General features: G+C 46.4%; 1 protein-coding gene and 1 long non-coding RNA gene across 2 annotated transcripts in view; both read left to right on the forward strand.

Moving 5' to 3' along the window:
• KAT6A (lysine acetyltransferase 6A) overlaps window positions 1–15177 on the forward strand; it is a 61633-nt gene extending 46456 nt beyond the window's left edge. Inside the window, exons 14-17 of the mRNA XM_058194548.1 lie at window positions 467–671; window positions 2155–2871; window positions 4487–4805; window positions 10466–15177. Coding sequence (XP_058050531.1) covers window positions 467–671; window positions 2155–2871; window positions 4487–4805; window positions 10466–13134 — 3910 coding nt within the window. The 3' untranslated portion in view covers window positions 13135–15177. The remainder of the gene's footprint in view (window positions 1–466; window positions 672–2154; window positions 2872–4486; window positions 4806–10465) is intronic.
• Window positions 15178–16634: 1457 nt separating this feature from the next.
• Window positions 16635–21494, forward strand: LOC131203867 (uncharacterized). The gene is made up of 3 exons (XR_009156492.1): window positions 16635–16973; window positions 18703–18855; window positions 21329–21494. It is a non-coding gene; the product is annotated as an uncharacterized LOC131203867 (long non-coding RNA).

The following is a 21494-nucleotide window of genomic DNA, read 5'->3' on the forward strand; positions in this document are numbered from 1 at the left end:
GTGACAGGAAGGGCAAACTGCCAATACAGACTCAGTTCCATTCAGTTGCCCAGACTCCACCCCACAAGGGATTATGGGGTCATTAAAAGAGAATGATGACTTTAGTATGGATGTGGGTCACACACTTCAATTATTTTTGGGTCAACTGTTTGAGCAGTTATAAAAGCCAACAGTGTGAATGGCGCGGTGGGCTAGAGGTGGTGCTCTCACCTTACAATCGGGAATGAGTTCGATCCTAGATAGAGGCAGGTATTTCTGTCTCTGGGCACACTGGGAATATATCTGCTGAACAAAACTCCGCATCGGCGACAGGAAGAGCATCTGGCCAGTAAAAACTCTGCTAACTCCATTCAGTTGCCCAGACTCCACCCCCGCAAGGGATTAAGGGGTCATTAAAAGAAGATGAGAGCATGAACTTGATGCCATGTGACTAAAGCCGCCCATTCTTCCTTCCTTCTTCCCTCAGATTTGTGATTGTTCGGCGGGAAAAACTTATCCAAGACCATATGGCGAAGCTGAAACTGAACATCCGGCCTGTAGTCGTGGACCCAGAATGTCTGCGCTGGACCCCTGTCATCGTCTCAAACTCGGTGGTTTCTGAGGATGAGGAGGATGATCCCGAAGAGGCAGAAATCGAGGTCCCACAGCAGTCAAGGGAGAGAGACCTTGAGGTCAGAATGCGAAGGCATTGATCGGTTATGATAAATTGTGAAGTAGTGTAGAATCACAGAATAGCAGAGTTTATGGAAGTCTTTTAGTCCAACACAGTCTTTAAGCAGGAGACCCTATACCGGTGATGGTTAATCTTTTTGGTGCCAAGTGCCCAAAGCGTGGACGCGCAAATACACACCCGCGTGCTGGAACCCCCAACATGCAATGCGAGGTTGGATCTTTCTTTAATGATCTTCCCTCCATTACTTCTTGTACCGCTCTTAGGTGCTTTGGAAAATAGATTGACCCCCTCTTCTCTATGATCCCCTCTTCTCTGTGACAGAAAGACTGTTCTATCATATCACCCCTAGTCCTTCTTTTCATCAGATTAGACATCCCCAGTTCCTGCAGCCGTTCTTCATATGTTTTAGCCTCCGGTCCTGTGATCCTCTTGGTTGCTCTTCTCTGTGCTCTTTCTGGAGTCTCAACACAGCCTGACACATACGGGCTCTTCTAGCATGGCGTTTCTCAATCTCAGCAAATTTAAGACCTGTAGACTCCAGCTCCCAGAATTCCTTAGCCGGCATGACTGAAGAACTCTGAGAGTGAAGTCCATATATCCATATGCAACAAAGAGATGGAGTCTGCAGAGATTCTCCGCTATCTAAGTCGTGCTTGTCCCAAAGGTAGCTTTTTTCAAGAGGCAACTGGACTTTCGGTTTTTTTCTTTGAAGACGTTTCACTTCTCATCCAAGAAGCTTCTTCAGCTCCGACTGGATGGTGGGGAATGGAAGGATTTATACTCCTTGCAGACAGCTGGTCAATTATGTTCTTTTAGCGAGTTTTTAAGGGCCCCTGGAGGTTTATCTGTGTCCTCAGGGTCACCTGGGTGGTAGTCTGCATTATTCCATTAGCACCACTCAGGTGACCCTGAAGACATAGGTAAACCTCCAAGTGGCCTCAACGACCCTCTAAAAGGATGCAACTGATCAGCTGTCTGCAAGGAATATAAATCCTTCCATTCCCCACCATCCAGTCAGAGCTGAAGAAGCTTCTCGGATAGGAAGTGAAAACGTCTTCAAAGAAAAACAAAACAAAACCAAGAAAGCCCAGTTGCCTCCTGAAAAAGCCCCTTTGGGAACCAAGAGAGAGATAGTGGTCTAGCAGTTCAGAGAGTGGCAGTTGAAAAGAGGTTTCGTAATTTGGCAGAAATCTGACTGGAAGCAAAGCACGTTCCCAATTTCCCCCCTTCAAGCTCAGTTCATTTGCTTACCTCTCGGAGGGCATTTAAAGTCTGCCCTCCTTCCTCAGCCTGCTACAGCCATGCCTCCCAATGGCTTGAGTCACCAATTTCATCACCATGCTTTTAAAAAAATTAGCCGTTCCTGTTCTACCAGTCCCGTGAGCTTCTTCTTTTTTCTTTTTTTTTTTCTAACGGCAGCCAGAAAAAGAATTAATTTCTTTTTGTACCTTCTTTCCCTGCCTCCTCCCCCCCCCCCACAGGTGATAAAGTGCGTCTCCTGGGAGAGGAAAGAACGAGAGTCCTGCTTTCCGCTGGAGAGTGAAAAAAAGCCAGAGATTCTCCCAGTCAACGCCCTGCGATCTGGCAAGCAAAGTCTTCCCCTAAGTGGTCTTCCCGCCAACAGCCACACACCGCGCAGGGGCCGGTGGAATCGTAAGAACAAAAAGCTGCGAGAATCCTTCACCGAGAAGGACCCGAAGCTGACCTTGGAGGAGAAGTCGGCAATGGCCAGGGGCGGCCGATGCGGCGAGTGCCAGGAAAAGGCGGCGGCGGCGGCAGCGGCGGCGGCGGTGGCGGCCTCTCGAGGGAGATTTGCCGAGAGCGAAGAGAAGGCGGCGTCCTCCCAGGGACAGTGTGGCAAATGCGAGGAAAAAACCCCGGCTCCCCGAGGGCACTTTGGCAAAGAGGAAGACAAACCAGCCTCCTCCCAGGGGCCGTTCGGCAAGGGCGAGAAGCCCTCCGTCGGCCAGAGGCGATGCAGCGAAGGCATGGAGGTCTGGAAAGGGCAGCTGAAAGCCTTGGAGCCCCTGAAGAGCCGGCTCTCGGAGCAGTGTGACAGGATAGCCCGGCGGCACAGCGAGGGGGACCGCACGGCGCTCAGGCACTTCAGCGAGAGCAGCGAAGACGAAGACGAGGAGCCTGCCAGCCCCTGCTCCAGTTCCCCACCGGTTCTCACTAAGCCAGCACTGAAGAGGAAGGTGCGTCTCTGCCTCCTCCACCATTGGTGGGCTCGGGAGATGGTGCATTAAACAAAAATACCGTGTTTCCCCGAAAATAAGACCCTGTCTTATATTTTTTTTGAACCCCAAAATAAGCGCTTGGCCTTATTTTCGGGAAGGGCATATTATTTTGGGGCGCGTGGAGCAAGACGGGGCTCCTCTTGCCTGATTTCCAGCTCTGTCTCCCTAATCCTAACCAGCGGAAATGGCGGGGGCCGGCTGCACATGCATTTAAATATATTCAGGCAGGGCTTATTTTCCATGGGGGGGGGCTTATTTTAGCGCATGTGCTCAAAAGCCCATTGGGCTTATTATCAGGGGATGTCTTATTTTCGGGGAAACAGAGGAACAAAGGTTCAGCATCGGGCCGCAAATGGACTCTTGGACCCCTTGTTCCTGCTGGTTTCCCATCGGAGTTTGGTTAATCGGTGGATTAACCAAACTCTGGATTAAATCGGTGGATTAAAGTGGAGCAGAAGGATGAGGAAGTAATCATACTGTCAGCCGCTGGAAATCTTATGGATCCTTTCTCAAGTCTGATCTTAAAAAGTGATAGAGATTAACGATTTGATAGATTAAAAAATAAGCCTGAGATCTCAGAAAGCTGAACTCTGCAGCCCCTACCCCCATAAGGGCTTCTGGAATTTCCAAGACTGGGTACAACAAGGGCTGCCCTATGAACAAAAGCTGTTGCGGTCCAGTTAAAATAGAAGCAACTTGATTTCGTGGTCCTAAATGTTTATCTTCCATCAGTTAAAACAGAATCCCAAATTAAATGTATTTGAGCAAAATTGGAACAATATAGGTAGTCCTCGACCTACGGCTACAGTTGAGCCCAAAATTTCTGTTGTTTAGGTGAGATTATTTGTTTAGTGAGTTTTGCCCCTTTTTACGACCTTGCTTGCCACAGTTGTTAAGCGAATCACTGCCGTTGATAAATTAGTAACCCAGTTGTTATGTGAATCTGGCTTCCCCACTGATTTTGCTTGTCAGGTGGTCACAAAAGGGTGATCACGTGACCTCGGGACCCTGAAACCATCATAAATACGAGCCAGTTGCCAAGCAATTGAATTTGGGTCATGTGCTCATGGGGGTGGCTGCAAAGTTCGTAACTCTGAAAAACAAGTCATAAGTCAGTGCTGCTGGAACTTTGAACGGTCACTAAATGAACTGTTGTAAGTCAAGGACTACCTGTACATTTTTAACCTGCTTTAAAAAAAAATATCCCAGACATATTACGTGATTCTGGGTGTCTTAAATGCCAGAACTAATAGTGAAGCATTGGTAGCCGAGTTTCTTTTTTTATCTGCCATACGTTGGGCAAATGGTTTGTATGACAGACTATATAAAAATGGAATTAGCAATTGTTATATTTCATTGAAACTGGGGAAATTTAAGACATTAATATACTCTTCGTATCCTGTTGGCTGAGTTCATGCAACACCTATAAGCCCTAAATCACGATATCTTTTATTACTGTTTTTAATTGTGAGGCTTTTAATTGTGGAACAGATGCTGATGAGTTATCGGATTGTGGAGATACTTTGCAGTGTTTTTTCACCTCCTTCTTCTTGTTTTTGTCGTTTTCTTTCAGAAGCCCATTCCACGGAAGAGACGAGTCCGTAAGCGGAAATACCACAACAGCAGTGTAGTTACCGAAACGATCTCGGAAACGACAGAGGTCCTGGACGAGCCATTTGAGGACTCGGATTCCGAGAGGCCCATGCCTCAGCTGGAACCCACCTTTGAAATGGAAGATGAGGAGGAGGAGGAAGAGGAGGAGGAGGAGGAGGAAGAGAGTGAATTGTTCTCTCGAGGATATCTTCGCCGTCTCTCTCCACAGGATTCGCTTAGGCACAGGCCCTCCTTAAAGAGAGGAGGTCAAGAGGGAGAGGAATCGGATGATACGGCTGGTACGTTTCCTGATCCTTTGATCCCGTGTTTATCTGAATCCAGGATGGTTGATGTCTTCCCTCCCTTAGTATTGATTCATCCGGAATGTCCAAGCTTGCCGTTCTATAAATATCCAGTCAGTTGCCATGCAGCTTAGGCGGGCATACCCAATATCTTGGTATGTAGGAATAATCTTGAGAGACAGGGTGAAGTGATGCAATCGTGTGATGGTCAGATAAAAACAGATGAGTCTGCAGCGGGAATGTTGGTAGGACAAGAAACTCAAAAGACACCCTCCCTAGTTGTGGTCCACCAGCGACCTGTGGAGCTGGCAGCAGAATTGGACAGTGAGGAGGTTGGGGAGGAACATGGGCCAATCCTGGAGTCTGGGGAAGGCTCGGACGAGGGCTCTGCATCAGAGGCAGAGAGGGGGCCAGGGCCATCTGGGAGTTATATGCTGCCTCCGGAGACTCTGGAATCTGACATCAGTGAGGCAGAAGAACAATGTGAGCCTGTTCCCAATGTGCACATGCACAGAGCTGCCAGAAGGCAAGAACAGTTAAGGGGAAAAAGGGCGACTCAGGAGTAAGGCTTGGAGTTGATTGGCCCCTCCCATAAGACAAAAAGAGGAGCAAACGGACATGAGCCTTTGCAGGAAGTAATTAGTTCATACAGTCAATTTAAGCTCTGAGAAATCTGTTTGACTCTGTGCTACGTTTGGCCTTGCAAAATGAATTGACAATTAGGTCTCTGGCAGCGTTTCAAGGGAGATCAAGGTGGGGGCTTATCAACATTACCCTGACCGACGGTGTCAACTCGAGCAGACATCTGTCGGAATCTGCACAGACTGTTTGTGAATCATTATGGGCTGTGAATGACCATAATTCACAGTCATCTCAATAAAAGAGGATTTTTTGAGACTAAAATTGTGGTTTATGCTTTCTCAGGAAGCCTAGGTCAGAACACTAGTGTCTTGGGCAGTAAAGGAGATGGGCTGGTGATAAAGACTGTGTTAATGTAGCTCTCCAACACAATAAAATTAGATTATCTGGTCTTGTTTGCTGTCTGGTCTACCTCATAAGGATGACACGTATCTAGCTACCAGCCCTATTCTACCAGAATAAAATCCTCTTTTGTTGAACAAAAAAACCCAACCCAAATGTTTGCGATATGGAGGTGTTATGACCCAGGCCCAAGTAGGTAGTAGGAAACTCAGTTAGTGTAAAAACAAACTTTATTCGAACAGCTGAGAATTACTTCATTCTCAGCATAGTTCAACTAAATTAAAGCAAATTCCTCAGTCCTATCACCAACCTTGGTCCAATTAGGCAAACTGCCAAAGGCCTTTCTTGGCAAAAGTTCAGAAGACACCGATACAAAACGAATGCAACAAGATGAAGCTATCAACGTTGTTTTCCGGCAAAGAGCCCAAATGCCATTGCTGGTCTTTTAAGCTTTATGGGAGGGGCCAATCATCTCTTGGCCCTACTCCCAAGTCGTCCTCTTTGCTTGAGCTGCTCTTGCCTTCTGGCAGCTCTTCTCATGCGTGCATTAGGAACAGGCTCCTCCTGTTCCTCTGCCTCACTGCTGTCAGCCTCTGGAGGCTCTGGAGTCCACACATCACTCCCCGATGGCTCTACCCCACCTCTGCCTCCAACGCAGAGCCCTCATCTGGGCCTTCCTCAGCTTCCAGGACTGGCCCATGATCTTCCTCAGCCTCATCGCTGTCCAACTCAGTTGCCAGCTCCGCAGGCTGCTGGCGGACCACAACAGTGGGACAGTAAGAGGCATAGTCCAAAGAGCTCCATGCCTTCAGCATCAAGGATTCCCTCCCTTTTCAAGGGAGATGGGGGAAAATAGTGAGAAACAGCTAGCTAGCTGGAGATAAATTTGCTCAAATCGCTGTAATGAACCTTCCTGCTTGAAGGGAGAAGTAACCCCCCCCCCCAAAGCAGCTGTGCCAGTTTGTCTGACCTTGGTTCCATCTGATCAGGTTACCAGAATCATTCCTGCCAGCCCATTTTCCTGGTATTTCAACCCAAAGCTGCTGCTTAAGGGGCCCAGAACTGGCAGGAACAGGTTCAGCACGCAGTATCCTCTAGTCGTCTTGGCTTTGGATTGAATGCATTTTTCATTCGAGATCCCTTGAAAACCTCGTCCAGAATTAAAATACTACAAAAGGCCAATACCTAGAGAGCGGCCTTCAAAAGATGAAGCTTAAGATTCTGATAGAGGAGAGAAAGCGGTGCCATTGAAGAAGAAGTGGCGTAAGCATATATTTTGCATCCGTCTCTGTATCCATATGTTCTCCCTCCTCTCTCTGCAACCCTCCTCTCATCCATGACTCAGCTAAAATTAGAAAGTAGCATGACGTATTTTTAGCCCAGTAGAAGGTTTTCTTTCAGATTACGTTTGCTCAGATGTACCAGGCTGAACTCTCTTGCCAGGAGAAACAGCGTGGGGAAAGTTGGTGTTGTGTAAATGGGTCTCAGCCCTTCCACAAGTTTTCCCCAAATCTTTTAACTGGCATCTTAAAATAGCAGTCGCTCACCCAACTTGCCCTGAGTGCTTTCTGGAATATGCCTCTCAAATGGAGTTTCTTTTTTTTTTTTAACAGCTAGTTAAACAGCTTTTCCTGCATGCACAATATTTGTGCCAAACTAGATATAATGTTCTGTCCCCTCTCGGCCTCAGCCACGCGAGCTGGCTAAACGAGCCAGTAATTGAGTTCACGGCTTCTATCGGTCCTGGCAGGGAATCTGCAGCTGCCTGCCAAAGTCTCTCTTTTATCTTGGGGTTGCCAGGCAACCAGGAAGTCAGCAGTCCAGGCCGAATGTTCAGCTCACTTCTCCGAGTCAAAGAGTTCAGCTCCATTTTTGCTCGTCACAGAGCAGAAGAGCAGCCAGAAGAGCAGCCAAGAGCAGCTTTTATACTCTGTAGGGTGTGGCTCCGTGACTCAGCACTTCCTAGGCCTGCCCCACCCCTGCTTCTGTTGTTCTCGCCTCTCCTGCCTACGAAATCTAGGGTCCAGCCAGGCCTGATTGCCATCAGCTGGGTCTGGAGGCGTGGTCTCAGGGGGGAAAGAGTCAGGGGACAGAGGCCTTGTTATCTCCTCCACCTGGCCTGCCTCTGGCTCCTGGAGCTGAGCCAGGGAAGCTGGTGCTCCAGAGGTGAGTCCTGATGGCCCTTCCCCCTCACTTTCTGAGTCACTTTCTGATAGGGGGCCCGGCTCGGGGGACGCAGACACAACATATAACAACATCCCAAGCACACACAGATGCATAATAAAAAGTGGTTTTACATTTACAGGCCTCTCTCGGTGGTTGACTAGTAGATTGAAAGAAGGTAGGAGCACCTGCAATCAAGGTGGTTTTCTGTGGATTGAATAGATGGAGCATTTGTGCATGAGGCTTCCCACCTTGTAATCCGATGGATTTCTAGATCTACCTTCTTGTGCGATCGATCTCCAACGAAATGCTGAATTGTTTTCCTGGCTCTTCCCCCCCCCCCCCACCCCCTTTCAGCAGTGCCTGAATCCCAGCACACTAGTCAATTTTAAATATAGCTCTTTAGATTCTAACCTTGACAACTTTTAAGACTTTAAGATGCTGGCTGAGGAATTCTGAGAGTTGAAATCCACGTGTCTTACAAAGGTGCTTTTTCAAGACGCAACTGGACTTCCTGGTTTTTCTCTGAAGACGTTTCACTTCTCATCCAAGAAGCTTCTTCAGCTCTGCCTGGATGGTAGGGAATGGAAGGATTTAAATTCCTTGCAGACAGTTGGTCATTTGCATCCTTTGAGAGGGTCCTTGAGGCCACTTGGAGGTTTATCTGTGTCCTCAGGGTCACCTGAGTAGTGAAAATGGTTCCTGTAATCTGCATTACTCCATTAGCACCACTCAGGTGATCCTGAGGACACAGATAAACGTCCAAGTGGTCTCCACGACCCTCTAAAAGGATGCAAATGACCAGCTGTCTGCAAGCAATGTAAATCCTTCCATTCCCCACCATCCAGTCAGAGCTGAAGAAGCTTCTTGGATGAGAAGCGAAACGTCTTCAAATAAAAACCAGGAAGTCCAGTTGCCTCTTGAAAAAAGCACCTTTGGGAGAACCAAGACCTGGATGACGGCGAATCTCCACAGACATGTGTCTTACAGTTATCAAGGTTGGGAAACCCTGCTTTGCATCAGTGGCCCCAATCCCAATCAGTGGATTGATTCCATTGAGGGAGGTTTTTTCCCCCGCAGATGGGGGAGAGGGCATGGTTTCGTGTGCTGCCTGGATCCTGCCCATATTCTGATAGGGCTTTGCTCATTTGCATGGCCCGGTTCCTGGTGGGCCGTGGACTGGGGCCAGGCCCAGGGATTGGGGACCTCCACTTTAGATGATTCTCCTGGTGCACTGGTAAGGTGCTATGTCAGCGGAAGCATGCCATAAATGCCATTGATCTAATACTATGCCTGTGAAAGAATCGCTTCCTTGCACCTATAGTGTGTGTTCAGATGCAGTCCTCATGTCTTAGTGTAATTGTTTCAGAGACTCCTTTTCACCCAGGTCTTTGGTGAATCGCTCTCCCCATCTTTTATCTTTAGTTTTTATGTTTTTATGGATTTGATTGTAATTTTTTCCCCTTGTTTCTTTGTTGTGAGTCACCCAGAGTTGATGAGAGATGGGTAGCATACAAGTTCAACTTATTATGGTTCCTCAGATGCTGAGACTTGGATTTGGTATTTTTATCCACCTATTGAGTCCTTCCCAGGGATAGGCAGGTGGGGAAGTTTGATGGGCGTTAGAGCGGCATTGTCTCAGGATGTAAGCTGTACTAAGTAAAGCTGTCTTTTGCAATTGACTGATGGAGATTTTGTCAATGCCGATGGTGTTCAGGTGGTGCTCCAATTGTTTTGGGATTGCACCCAAGGCGCCGATTGGCACTACCTTTGCTTTCTTTTGGCACAATTGCTCTACTTCCATTTCCAAGTCTTTGAGTTATTTTCTTGAGTTATTTTTTGAGTTATTTTCTGCAGGTCTTTCTCTTCTACTCTGCTGTCTCCAGGGACTGCCATGTCCAGTATCCAGATTTTTTGTTTTTTGTTTTTTTATGGTGTTAATTGTTGTTATTATTAGGGTTGGTCACTCATTATTATGATTATTCTTGTTATTTTATTATCATTTTCTAGAAATGCTTCAGTATCATATGTGTTGAGTCTAGGATTTGAGAAGTCTAATTTTCCCAGTTTCAGACCTTGAAACAAATCGGACAACCTTCCCCATCACACTGGCCCAGCATTTAGTCGACTAAAATTTGGTGTGATTCTGTGAGAGTATATAGGGTTGAAAAGTTTACTTAATATGGTCACACTTTACTCAGCCAATTGTGTGGGACAATCTTCTGCAACAGTGAGAGTAAGGGGTATAGTTCTCCTCCCCAAATTCTAACTATTTCAGACCAAACATGTCTCTGAGAAAATGAAAAAAGATAATAATACATATTATTGTTCTCATTAACAGTGAATGACGACATGTCAGGATTTTGAGAAAGTTACTTTATTGAATCATTACAAATCACCAGTATAAACAAACATCATTGATCAGCTCTAGATTTTGGCAACGCTAACAATAAATAATTGTGGATGATTGCTGTTCCAAAATTTGACGCCTTCTTGTTTTGCATTCCCTTCAGATTCTCCTACTTTGAAACCAGTTTCTTTGCTGAGAAAATGCGAATCGCTGGATTCTCCGCTCCAGCCTGGCACTTCTACCCCCATGAAAAAGAAGAAAGGCTGGCCCAAGGGCAAGAGCCGTAAGCCCATCCACTGGAAGAAAAGGCCCGGGCGCAAGCCAGGCTTTCAGTTGAGGCGGGGGAAAGTCCGAGCGCCTACTTCAGAGGAGACCGTCGATCTCATGGAAGCCAGTTCCAAATCAGGACGCAAGACGAAAATGCAGGACGAGGAAGAGCTGGTTGAGGAGAAGGAAGAGCTTCCGCCCAGTGCTGAAGAAAGGAAAGATGAAGATGGGCCCCCGGAAGTCGGTGATTTAGGAGAAGAGGAAGATATTATGCCTGCTAGAGAAGCGAGGGCGACATCTCCCGTAGACAGCAGCAACAGTCCAGAAATGGACTCTAAAGAACCTGAACTGGAGGAAGACGTGGAGAAGCCTCAAGTCCTCAATGACCAGAGGCCTCCGTCCGAAGAAGAGCAGCAGGAAGCGGAAGAACCCGAGCATGACCAGGAAGAGGAAGAAGAGGAAGTCGCCGCAGTCGCTAACCAGCACGAAGATCACGATGCCGACGACGAAGAAGACGACGGTCACCTGGGCTCCGTCAAAAAGGACGAGCTGGAAGAGCAGGCTGAGAAGGAGGGGCTGAAGGAAGAACCGGAAGTCCAGGAGCCTTTTTTAGAAACAAGCACACAGGACGATAGAGAAGAGGATGCCAAGAATAAAAGTGAAGGAGAGGCCGATTCCGAGGAGGATCCGGTCTCCCACGAGACGTCGGTAGGGTCAGACCCAGTTCCTGGCTCGGAAGACGACCAAGAGGAAGAGCAGCATCCGAAGGAAGGGCTGATTGAGCTGAAGGAAGACGAGCCAATCCCTCACAGTGAGCTAGACCTCGAAACGGTCCAGGCCGTGCAGTCCTTGACTCAAGAGGAAGAAAACCACGAGCATGACGTGGCTTACCAGGACTGTGAGGAGACCCTGGCCGCTTGCCAGAACCTGCAGAGCTATACCCAGGCTGAAGAGGACCCCCAGATGCCGATGGTGGAAGACTGCCAGGCCTCCGAACACAACAGCCCCATCTCCTCGGTCCAGTCTCACCCCAGTCAGTCGGTGCGCTCCGTCAGCAGCCCCAGCGTGCCCGGCGTGCTGGAGAACAGCTACACCCAGATCAGCCCCGAGCAAGGCTCCCTTTCCGCTCCTTCTATGCAGAACATGGAGACCAGCCCCATGATGGACGTGCCTTCGGTGTCGGACCATTCCCAGCAGGTAGTGGACAGCGGCTTCAGCGACCTGGGCAGCATCGAGAGCACCACCGAGAACTATGAGAACCCCAGCAGCTACGACTCCACCATGGGGGGCAGCATCTGCGGCAACGCCTCCTCGCAGAGCAGCTGCTCCTACGGGGGGCTCTCCTCCTCCAGCAGCCTCACCCAGAACAGCTGCGTGGTCACCCAGCAAATGGCTAGCATGGGAAGCAGCTGCAGCCTCATGCCCCAAGGCGGCGTCCAGCCAACCGCCAACTGCAATATCAAGTCTCCCCAGAGCTGTGTGGTGGAGAGACCCCCGAGTAACCAGCAAGCCACGGCACAGCCTCCGCAGCCCCAGGCCCAGCAGCCCCAGCCGCCGCCCCCGGCGCAGCAGCAGCAGCAGCAGCAGCAGCAACAACAACAACAACAGCAGCAGCAGCAGCAGCAGCAGCCGCCCCCCCAGCAGCAGCCGTCGCTGTCGCAGTGTAGCATGAACAACAGTTTCACTCCGGCGCCGATGATCATGGAAATCCCGGAATCCGGCAGCACCGGCAACATCAGCATCTACGAGAGGCTCCCTGGCGATTTCGGGGCCGGCGGTTACTCCCAGCCATCGGCCACTTTCAGCTTAGCCAAGTTGCAGCAGTTGACCAACACGATTATGGACCCCCACGCCATGCCTTACAGCCATTCTTCTGCTGTGACTTCCTATGCAACCAGCGTGTCTTTGTCGAACACGGGCCTGGCGCAGTTGGCCCCCTCGCACCCTCTGGCCGGAGCGGCCCAAGCACAAGCCACCATGACCCCCCCGCCCAATTTGGCCTCCACTACCATGAACCTGACTTCTCCCCTGCTCCAGTGTAACATGTCCACCGCTAACATCGGCATCCCGCACACCCAGCGGCTCCAAGGCCAGATGCCGGTCAAGGGCCACATTTCCATCCGGTCGAAATCGGCACCGTTGCCCTCGGCGGCTGCCCACCAGCAGCAGCTCTACGGCCGCAGCCCTCCCGCCGTGGCCATGCAGGCCAGTCCCCGGGCGCTGGCCGTTCAGCGCGGCATGAATATGGGGGTGAACCTGATGCCCACGGCCCCTTACAACGTCAACTCCATGAATATGAACACCTTGAACGCCATGAACAGCTACCGGATGCCCCAGCCCATGATGAACAGCAGTTACCATAGCAACCCCGCCTACATGAACCAGACGGCCCAGTATCCTATGCAGATGCAGATGGGGATGATGGGGAGCCAGGCCTACCCCCAGCAGCCTATGCAGCCCAACCCCCATGGGAACATGATGTACACGGGCCCTTCGCACCACAGCTACATGAACGCTGCGGGGGTCCCCAAGCAATCGCTCAACGGGCCCTACATGAGGAGATGAGCAAGACGAGCCCCGCTTCCCCCCCCCCCCCGAAACTTCTCCTTCTCAATCAAGGAACCTTTTTTACTGACAAAAGCAGAAACAATGGATCCTTTTTATCCCAGTTAAATATTGCTGTAGATCTTAGATAGGGTTTTGGTTCCCTTTCGGTTTATTTTAATTTTATTTTTTTAAGGGGGCCTGGTCTTTTTCTCTCTCTCTCTCTCTCCCCTTTTCTTCGTTGGGAGGGTGGAGGTTTGGTTCTCTGGCTTGGGGATCTTGGGTTATTTTAATTCTCCCCTCCCCCCCCCCCCATCTTTCCTTCCACCAATCTGGAGAAACTTCACCATTTTCAAATCCATTTTGGGACCTGGGCTTTGGGATTTTTTCCTGTATATTTTTTGTCCATCCTGTTGGGGGAGGAGTGGGATTGAAAACATGCACACAATATTCCCGTCATCGAACTTAAAAGAGTCCTGACTTTGCCAGAACCACCTGGGCAGAGTCCGGGGTCTCTTGTTTTTAGGCACTAGAGTCGTTTTTCTCTCCCCTTGACCCTTGAGCACAGCTCTCCAGGTGGCCCAATCCTGAAAGATTAGATCCTTCCCATCTTCTGCGCCCTCAGCTTTGTGGCAGGCACTGGGAGTGGTGCACGGAGCCCAAAGCAAATTTTCGGATCCCCATTTCCCCCAAATATAGGAACTCTGAATAGTTGATATTTTGTTTTCTCCCTCCTCCTCCTCCTCCTCTTCCTCCTCCTCTTCCTCCTCCTCCCCCTCCCTCTTTCTCTCTCCTTGGGTGAACTGAAATACTGTTTAAATGTAACTAAAGAGCACCCATTACATATATCCAAGCCGGAACTGTGTACTCCAGTCCAGCCGAGTCCAGCCAAAAACGGGGTGTAGGGAGAAACGAGTTCTGGAGGTCAACCCCCAAACCAGTAGTGGGTTTCACTTATCTTTGCTACCAGTTCGGAACTGGGAGCACACGCATGCGCAGAGCATCTGTGATGACGTCCGGGTGGGTGGGCGGAGCCTCCCGGCTGCTGCTGCTACCGGTTCGCCTGAACCGGTAGAAACTCACCCCTGCCCCAAATCCAACGACTGGACTTTGCATTGTGAAATCTGCTGGAGAGTCCAGTTCCCAGAGGCACTTGTGCAAAGCTGTCCCACTCCTGGAAGTCGGGATGTTAACATTTAAAACGGTTGCTGCAATCGCTTCACATATTATTATTATTATTATTATTATTATTATTATTTTAAAAAATTGGCTGGCCTGGTGCTAGCGTGCGGGGAGCAAGGACTCACATAGGATTTCCTCCTCCCGGTAACAGCCCTCCCCCCCCTCTTTTTTTTAAAAAAAATCCCCTTTGCCTCCTTTCCATCTTTGGAGGTTCACACACTAGCTGGAGTTTTTCCCCCCCACACTGCCTTTTGTGTGAGGGCCTTTTTTGGGGGGGCTGGGGGTGGAACGAGAGGAGGATTCCCCCCCCGCGTTGCAGTCCATCCTATCGAACCAATCGATCGAAGGACCGCGAGGCCCGTGGGCTACCCGCCACCCGCCGATTGCAAAGGAGGAGGAGGGAAAAAAAGTAGCTGATCCTTCTGATGTAAAGTTCTTCTCTGTATATTCCTGTAGAGCTACAGACGCACTTAGATCGACTTAGATGTGTAAAAAAAAATTCTTTTTTTTTGTTTGTTTGTTTTGTTTTTTTCAAAGCAAAACCTAAAAGGCAGTTTGGAGGGGCCAGAGCTTCAGTGGACTTCTTCATGAGGATGGAAAGGCAGAATCCCTTGGGCTTCCAGCCCTCGTTTTCTCCCAAGTTCTTGAGCATGTGTACAAGGCTGTGTAGGACCCGGGACCTTGTAAATATCCACGATCCAGGCTCATTTCATCTGTCTTGAAAGGTGACCCAGCCTGTTCCCTTCTGCCCAGATCATCTGCGCCGGTTGGCTGGCGTTGCTTCCCGGCTGCAGGTCGGTAGAAGCTGGTTGGTTGGGGTGCTGAAAGCAAAGCTGTTGGCACAAGGGCCATATATATATATATATATATATATATATATATATATATATATATATATATATATATATATATATATATATATATATATATATATATATATATTCCGTCTGCTGTTACCTTTTTTTCCCCCGGTTTTGAATTTTTCTACCTTTTTTTTTTTAAATCAATTGGGCAGCTCCCTTTTTTCCACAAACCTTTGTGACTGTAGAGCTTATTGTAGATGAACCGGTGTTCTTTTCTATATTATTATTATTAAGAAGAAGAAGAAGAAAAAAAAAAAAAGTATCCAACACAGTAATATTGGTACCTGTCATTTTTTTTCTCCACTTCTGGTTTAAGAAAAAGAAAAAGGAAAAAAAAAGAAAATAATAATGTATTTTTAGCAAAATAAACTTGGGTAATCTTCTAAAAGAAATTTTAAAAAAAAGAAAAACTCACTGTTAGTGACTTTGATGCCTTTTAAAAAAAAAAGAGCTTTTTTCATTTCATTCCATCTTTAAAATTTTTTATCTTTGTTGTAGAATATTAAAGACTATTTTAAGAAAGATGAAAATTCTCTTTAAAGAGATCTCTAGAATGTGTGACTAGAGCTCCAGATGCCTCTAAAGCCGCATGTACAAAATGAAGCCGCCGTCTATTCCTGTCTGTTTATATTTGCTTTTCCTGTTTTGTAACTTCTTTGTACTTTGTTCTTGGTGACTTGTAAGCTTCAAAAGGGGAAGGGGTGCCTGGATAATAAACCCTTGTAATTCTCCATGTCATGAACTCCTCGGCCGGCCGGCCTCTCTTCCTCTCCTTGTATGTAATATCACTTTTTCCCTCCCCCCTTTCTAGCAAGTACTTTCAAAAGAACTCTGTACATTTTAACATAAAAAAAAATAAATTATGTTGAGCCATTTTGGAGGTCTGGTTTTGCACATGGCATCTTTCTTCCTCTGGTACGTTGAATCTCACAAGTTTTAGTTTAGTTTGCTTGATGGCACCTCATACAACGAAATTAAATGCCACCTTCAGTGGACGTTACAACTATAAAAATAAAACACAAAACACACATCCTTCACATTCCATACGATTGAATTGAAAACCCGATATTGCATTAATATTGCACTACACAGTGCAATTCAAGTTTAAAATTTTGCATTAAAATTTCAATGCAAGTTACTGCCCTGGGATAGAAAGCTGTTATTCAGCCTATCTGTCCTTGGCTTTATTGTCCTGTACCGGCTACCAGATTGTAATAGTTCAAAAAAAAAAAAAAGGGTGCCCAGGATGAGATGGATCTTTAAGGATGTTTTGAACTTCCTTAAGGCAGCGGGAGCTATAAAGCAGGGGTCTCCAACTTTGGTCCCTTTAAGACTTGTGGACTTCAACTCCCAGAGTTCCTCAGCCAGCTTTGCTGGGAGTTGAAGTCCACAAGTCTTAAAGGGACCAAGGTTGGAGACCCCTGCTATAAAGCTTTGCCAAGGAGGGGAGAGGGCAACCAATGATCCTCTGCGCAATGATGTCCTATCGGCCACTTTGCAATTACCAAACCATACACAGGTGCAGGAAGTTAAAAAAAAAGCACCAGAGCTGCCTCTAATTCATAAAACGGCTCTCTCTTTTTTTTCTCTTGGCATTTGCCATTTCTCTCCCCACCCCCACTGGAAAAATCTCAATTTTTCTGTCCTTCCCTTTTGCTCTCCTGGTCCTAGTTTCCCCAATCTGCGGAAAAGTAACCTGACTTGGTTTGAAATCTGCTGGAGCTAAAAGCACTTTTCTGATAACAGAGATAGGCAATTGCGGCCAATTTCAGAAGAGTGTTGTCGCTGGGTGAAGATGGCATGCCTTTAGCCGAGGTATTTTCATTTTGGGGGAAAAAAAATACATATTTTCAGTTCAAAGTGCCTGTCATTTGCTTATTTCCTGAACCTGAGCATGAATAGATGTAAGAGAAAAATACGAGCTTCAAACATGAGATCCAAAGGCAGCTTGAAATCCACGGAAAGGATTGAACCACGAAATGCTGCAGGTTGTGTGCAAGTTCTGTCATACAGCTTGCTCTCTTGTAAGCTATCACATCTGATGAGTCAAAGCATTTAGGATAAGCATTCAAATGTACACATCTGGTATCTTTTAACCGGCCCATAATCCCTTGCGGGGTGGAGTCTGGGCAACTGAATGGAGCTAGCAAGAGTGTTTTAAGGGCAGATGCCCTTGTCGCCAATGCGGAGTTCTATTCAGCAGATCTGTTCTCATTGTGCCCAGAGAGAGAAATATCTGCCTCTACCTAGGATCGAACTCACAGCCTTCCGATTGTGGCGAGAGCTCCACTTTTAGCCACCGCACTACTTCATGTACACATCTAGTATGTTTATAAGTAAAAATGTAAAACTACGGGGGGCCCACTTGAGAGATATTTCCTTATCAAGCAGTGGAAGTAGTGGTGACTTCCTGCTGTCTTCCCCACTGACTTTGCTTATGGGAAGTTGGCCGAAAAAAATGCTTTTAAAAGTTTTTTTTAAAAAGCCTCTGATGATCGCGTGGCTCAGCTGGGATCGTCAGAGCCTTTTAAAAGCATTTTTTTTACAACCTCTTCAGCCAAAGAGGTGGTAGAAAAAATGCTTTTAAAAGTAAAAAAAAAAAAGTTGGCCATGCCCACTCAGTCACATTAACCTCCCCACCAAGCCATGCCCACAGAACCAGTAGTAACAAATTTTACATTTCACCCCTGCTTTATGTAAACTGAGAGCATATACACCAAGACAAATTCTTTGTGTGTCCAATCACACTTGGCCAATAAAAAATTCTATTCTATTCTATTCTATTCTATTCTATTCTTTGCAACCTTCTGCGGCTTGGCATGTCCTGCCACCACGATTGCCATTTTCTGGTGTGAACCAAAAGAATTACTGGGAGTCGTGGTCGCCTCCTAAAAGTTGGCCTTCTATCTTGTGTAAGAAATGGAGAGTGAAAATTTATTAAATGGCAGTGATAATGCAGCTATCCGCCAGTTAGAAGGTTTTCCGGGACTGAAATGCCAACAGTTAAAATTCACACACTGCTGAGCAACAAGTCATATTTATTATAGGGCTCTGGATCATGATAAAACAACTCAGCCATAACAACCTCCTTCGACGGGTTTGCTATGATAAAAACAATTACCTCTCCTTATTGAAACCACCGTTTTCGTTTCCAAATAACTTGCCATTTTTTTTAAAAAAAAAATGGATAAAATTAAAAACCTATTGCTCACTAAAGGGTTAAGTAAGCGCTAATCACAAAATTAGGTTTGGGCAAAACTCATTTGGCACTTTGGAAAAGGGCTGACTTTCACTTGGACTGAATCAAAGGCTGTTCGCTTCCAATGTGCCCAGGATGGAGTCAGGATTTGTGCCTCCTCTGGATTCTCTGGATGAGGAAACCTTCGCTCCTTTAAATAAAAAAGAAAAATGTCTCCTCCCCCACCCCTCTTGCTTCTTTTATTTATTCAGCAGAATTACATGGTATTTGCTTGCTTAAGGGCCCCTTGGGTTAAATTGCAACTTTTTTTTTTTCAATTTAATTTTTTTTTTTTTTTTTTTGCAGAGGAAATGCTTAGCAATTGAAAGATGAATGTCTTCCGTCCGTTTAGCCAACTGGATAGGAAAGGTAACCGACTGCATCCAAATATTCTCAAAAGCTACAACCTACGAACAAATAACTAGAGAGACAATTTATCAAACCGTTCCTAAAAATAGAGTAAGTGTTATTTTCTCTGGTCTAGGCACTGCATTTTAGCAAAGTCATGTCCAAGCATGTCCGAAGGAGACAATCAATAGAATAGAATTTTTTATTTATTTATTTATTTATTTATTTTTGTCACAACAATATACACAAGCATCACACAAAATGATTATATAGGATATAAACATATATATGAGGAAATATAAGGAAGTATAAGCATATATATATATATAAGAAAAAACAATAAGACAGGAACGGTAGGCACGTTTGTGCTCTTATGCACGCCCCTTATAGTCCTCTTAGGAATGGGGTGAGGTCAATAGTAGATAGTTTTTGGTTAAAGCTTTTGGGATTATGAGAAGAGACCACAGAGTCAGGTAATGTGTTCCAAGCACTGATAACTCTGTTACAGAAGTCATATTTTCTGCAATCTAGATTGAAGCGGTTAACATTAAGTTTAAATCTATTGGTTGCTCTTGTATTATTGCAATTGAAGCTGAAGTAGTCTTTAACAGGAAGGACATTACAATAGATGATTCTATGAGTTAAACTTAGTTTATGTAGAAGGCGGCGGAGTTCTAAGTTTTCTAAGCCTAGGATTTCAAGTCTGGTGGGATAAGGGATTTTATTGTTTTCAGAGGAGTGGAGAACTCTTCTAGTAAAATATTTCTGGACACGTTCAATTGTATTGATGTCAGAAATGTGTGGGTTCCAGACAGGTGAGCTGTATTCAAGAATTTATTGGCCGAGTGTGATTGGACACACAAGCAATTTGTCTTTGGTGCATAGGCTCGCAGTGTACATAAAAGAAAAGATTATCAAGAATTCTAAGGTACAACACTTAATGATAGTCATAGGGTACAAATAAGCAATCAGGAAACAATATCAATATAAATCGGAATAGAATAGAATGGAATAGAATAGAATAGAATAGAATAGAATAGAATAAGAATAGAATAGAATAGAATAGAATAGAATAGAATAGAATAGAATAGAATAGAATAGAATAGAATAGAATAAGAGAGGAGAAAAGAGGGGAGGGAATGGGAGGGGAGGAGAGAAACTATAGGATGGAACCGAACAGAACAAGATGGAATGGAATGCAATTAGAATAGAAATAGAAGAGAGAACATGACATGACATAACCGAATTAGAATAGGAATAGAATAGAATAACAAAGTTGGAAGGGCCCTTGGTGGTCTTCTAGTCAACCCCTGCTTAGGCAGGAAACCCTACACCAATTCAGACAAAGGGTTATCCAATCTTCTTAAAAACCTCCAGTGTTCACAACTTCTGGAGGCAAGTCGTTCCACCGGTGAACTGTTGTCATTGTTGCCTCCAGAAGCTGTGAATGCTTCTAAGAAGAAATTGGACAACCCTTTGTTGAAATGCTATAGGATCTCCTCCTGCCTAAAAGGAAAAAAAGAGGAGCGTGCGAATGTCGGTGAAAATTTTTTTGGTGGGGGGAGCACTCGACTTTCAGCCTCCCAGGAGAGGTTGGAGGAGGGAGGGAGGGAGGGATTCCGGTGCCCATTTTCCCCAGCCAGCGGAGCCCATGGGCTTTCAAAACACCCAAGAGGATGCCTCCTGCGTGTTCCCTGCAGGCATCTGAGCCAGGGCTGATGTCCCGTGTCCCAGCAGTTCTTTCGCGACAAGCTGGCCCGGGAGCGGGACCGAGGCTCCGTTGCACAGCGGCCGAGGAAGCGCGAGGGGGTAGCAGAGCTGCACGCGTTGCGTTTTTGTGCAGGGCTCCGCCACCTTCACCTCGGCGTTCCGTGCTCCCGGGACGTCTGGGAAATGTAGTCCAGTATATCTGCAGCCCCCGCCCCCCGATGGAGAAGGGTAGTCTGCGGAGGGCAACAATGGAAACATCTGGATCATTCAGGCAGGCAGCTGCAGTTTCTGTAAGCATGTTTAATCCCCCAGCCTCCTTCGTTCTGTTCTGTTTCGTTCCATATTTATTATTCTATTCTATTCTATTCTATTCTATTCTATTCTATTCTATTCTATTCTATTCCATATTTATTATTCCCTTCCCTTCCCTTCCCTTCCCTTCCCTTCCATTCCATTCCATATTTTCTATTCTATTCTATTCTATTCTATTCTATTCTATTCTATTCTATTCTATTCTATATTTATTATTCTCTTCTCTTCCCTTCCCTTCCCTTCCCTTCCCTTCCCTTCCATTCTAAATTTATTATTCTATTCTATTCTATATTTATTATTCTCTTCTCTTCCCTTCCATTCTACATTTATTATTCTCTTCTCTTCTCTTCTCTTCTCTTCTCTTCCCTTCCCTTCCCTTCCCTTCCCTTCCCTTCCCTTCCCTTCCCTTCTCTTCTCTTCTCTTCTCTTCTCTTCTCTTCTCTTCTCTTCTCTTCTCTTCCCTTCCCTTCCCTTCCCTTCCCTTTCATTCCATATTTATTATTCTATTCTATTCTATTCTATTCTATTCTATTCTATTCTATTCTATTCTATTCTATTCTAGGGGCTGCCAGAGAGAGGAGGGGGGTCAACCTATTTTCCAAAGCACCTGAAGGCCAGACAAGGAATAATGGATGGAAACTGATCAAGGAGAGATTCAACTTGGAAATAAGGATAAGAATTTTCTGACAGTGAGAACAATCAACCCATGGAACAGAAGTTGCCTTCAA

Source organism: Ahaetulla prasina, chromosome 9 (genome assembly GCF_028640845.1).
Source record: "Ahaetulla prasina isolate Xishuangbanna chromosome 9, ASM2864084v1, whole genome shotgun sequence".
In the NCBI taxonomy this organism is placed as follows: Eukaryota; Metazoa; Chordata; class Lepidosauria; order Squamata; family Colubridae; genus Ahaetulla; species Ahaetulla prasina.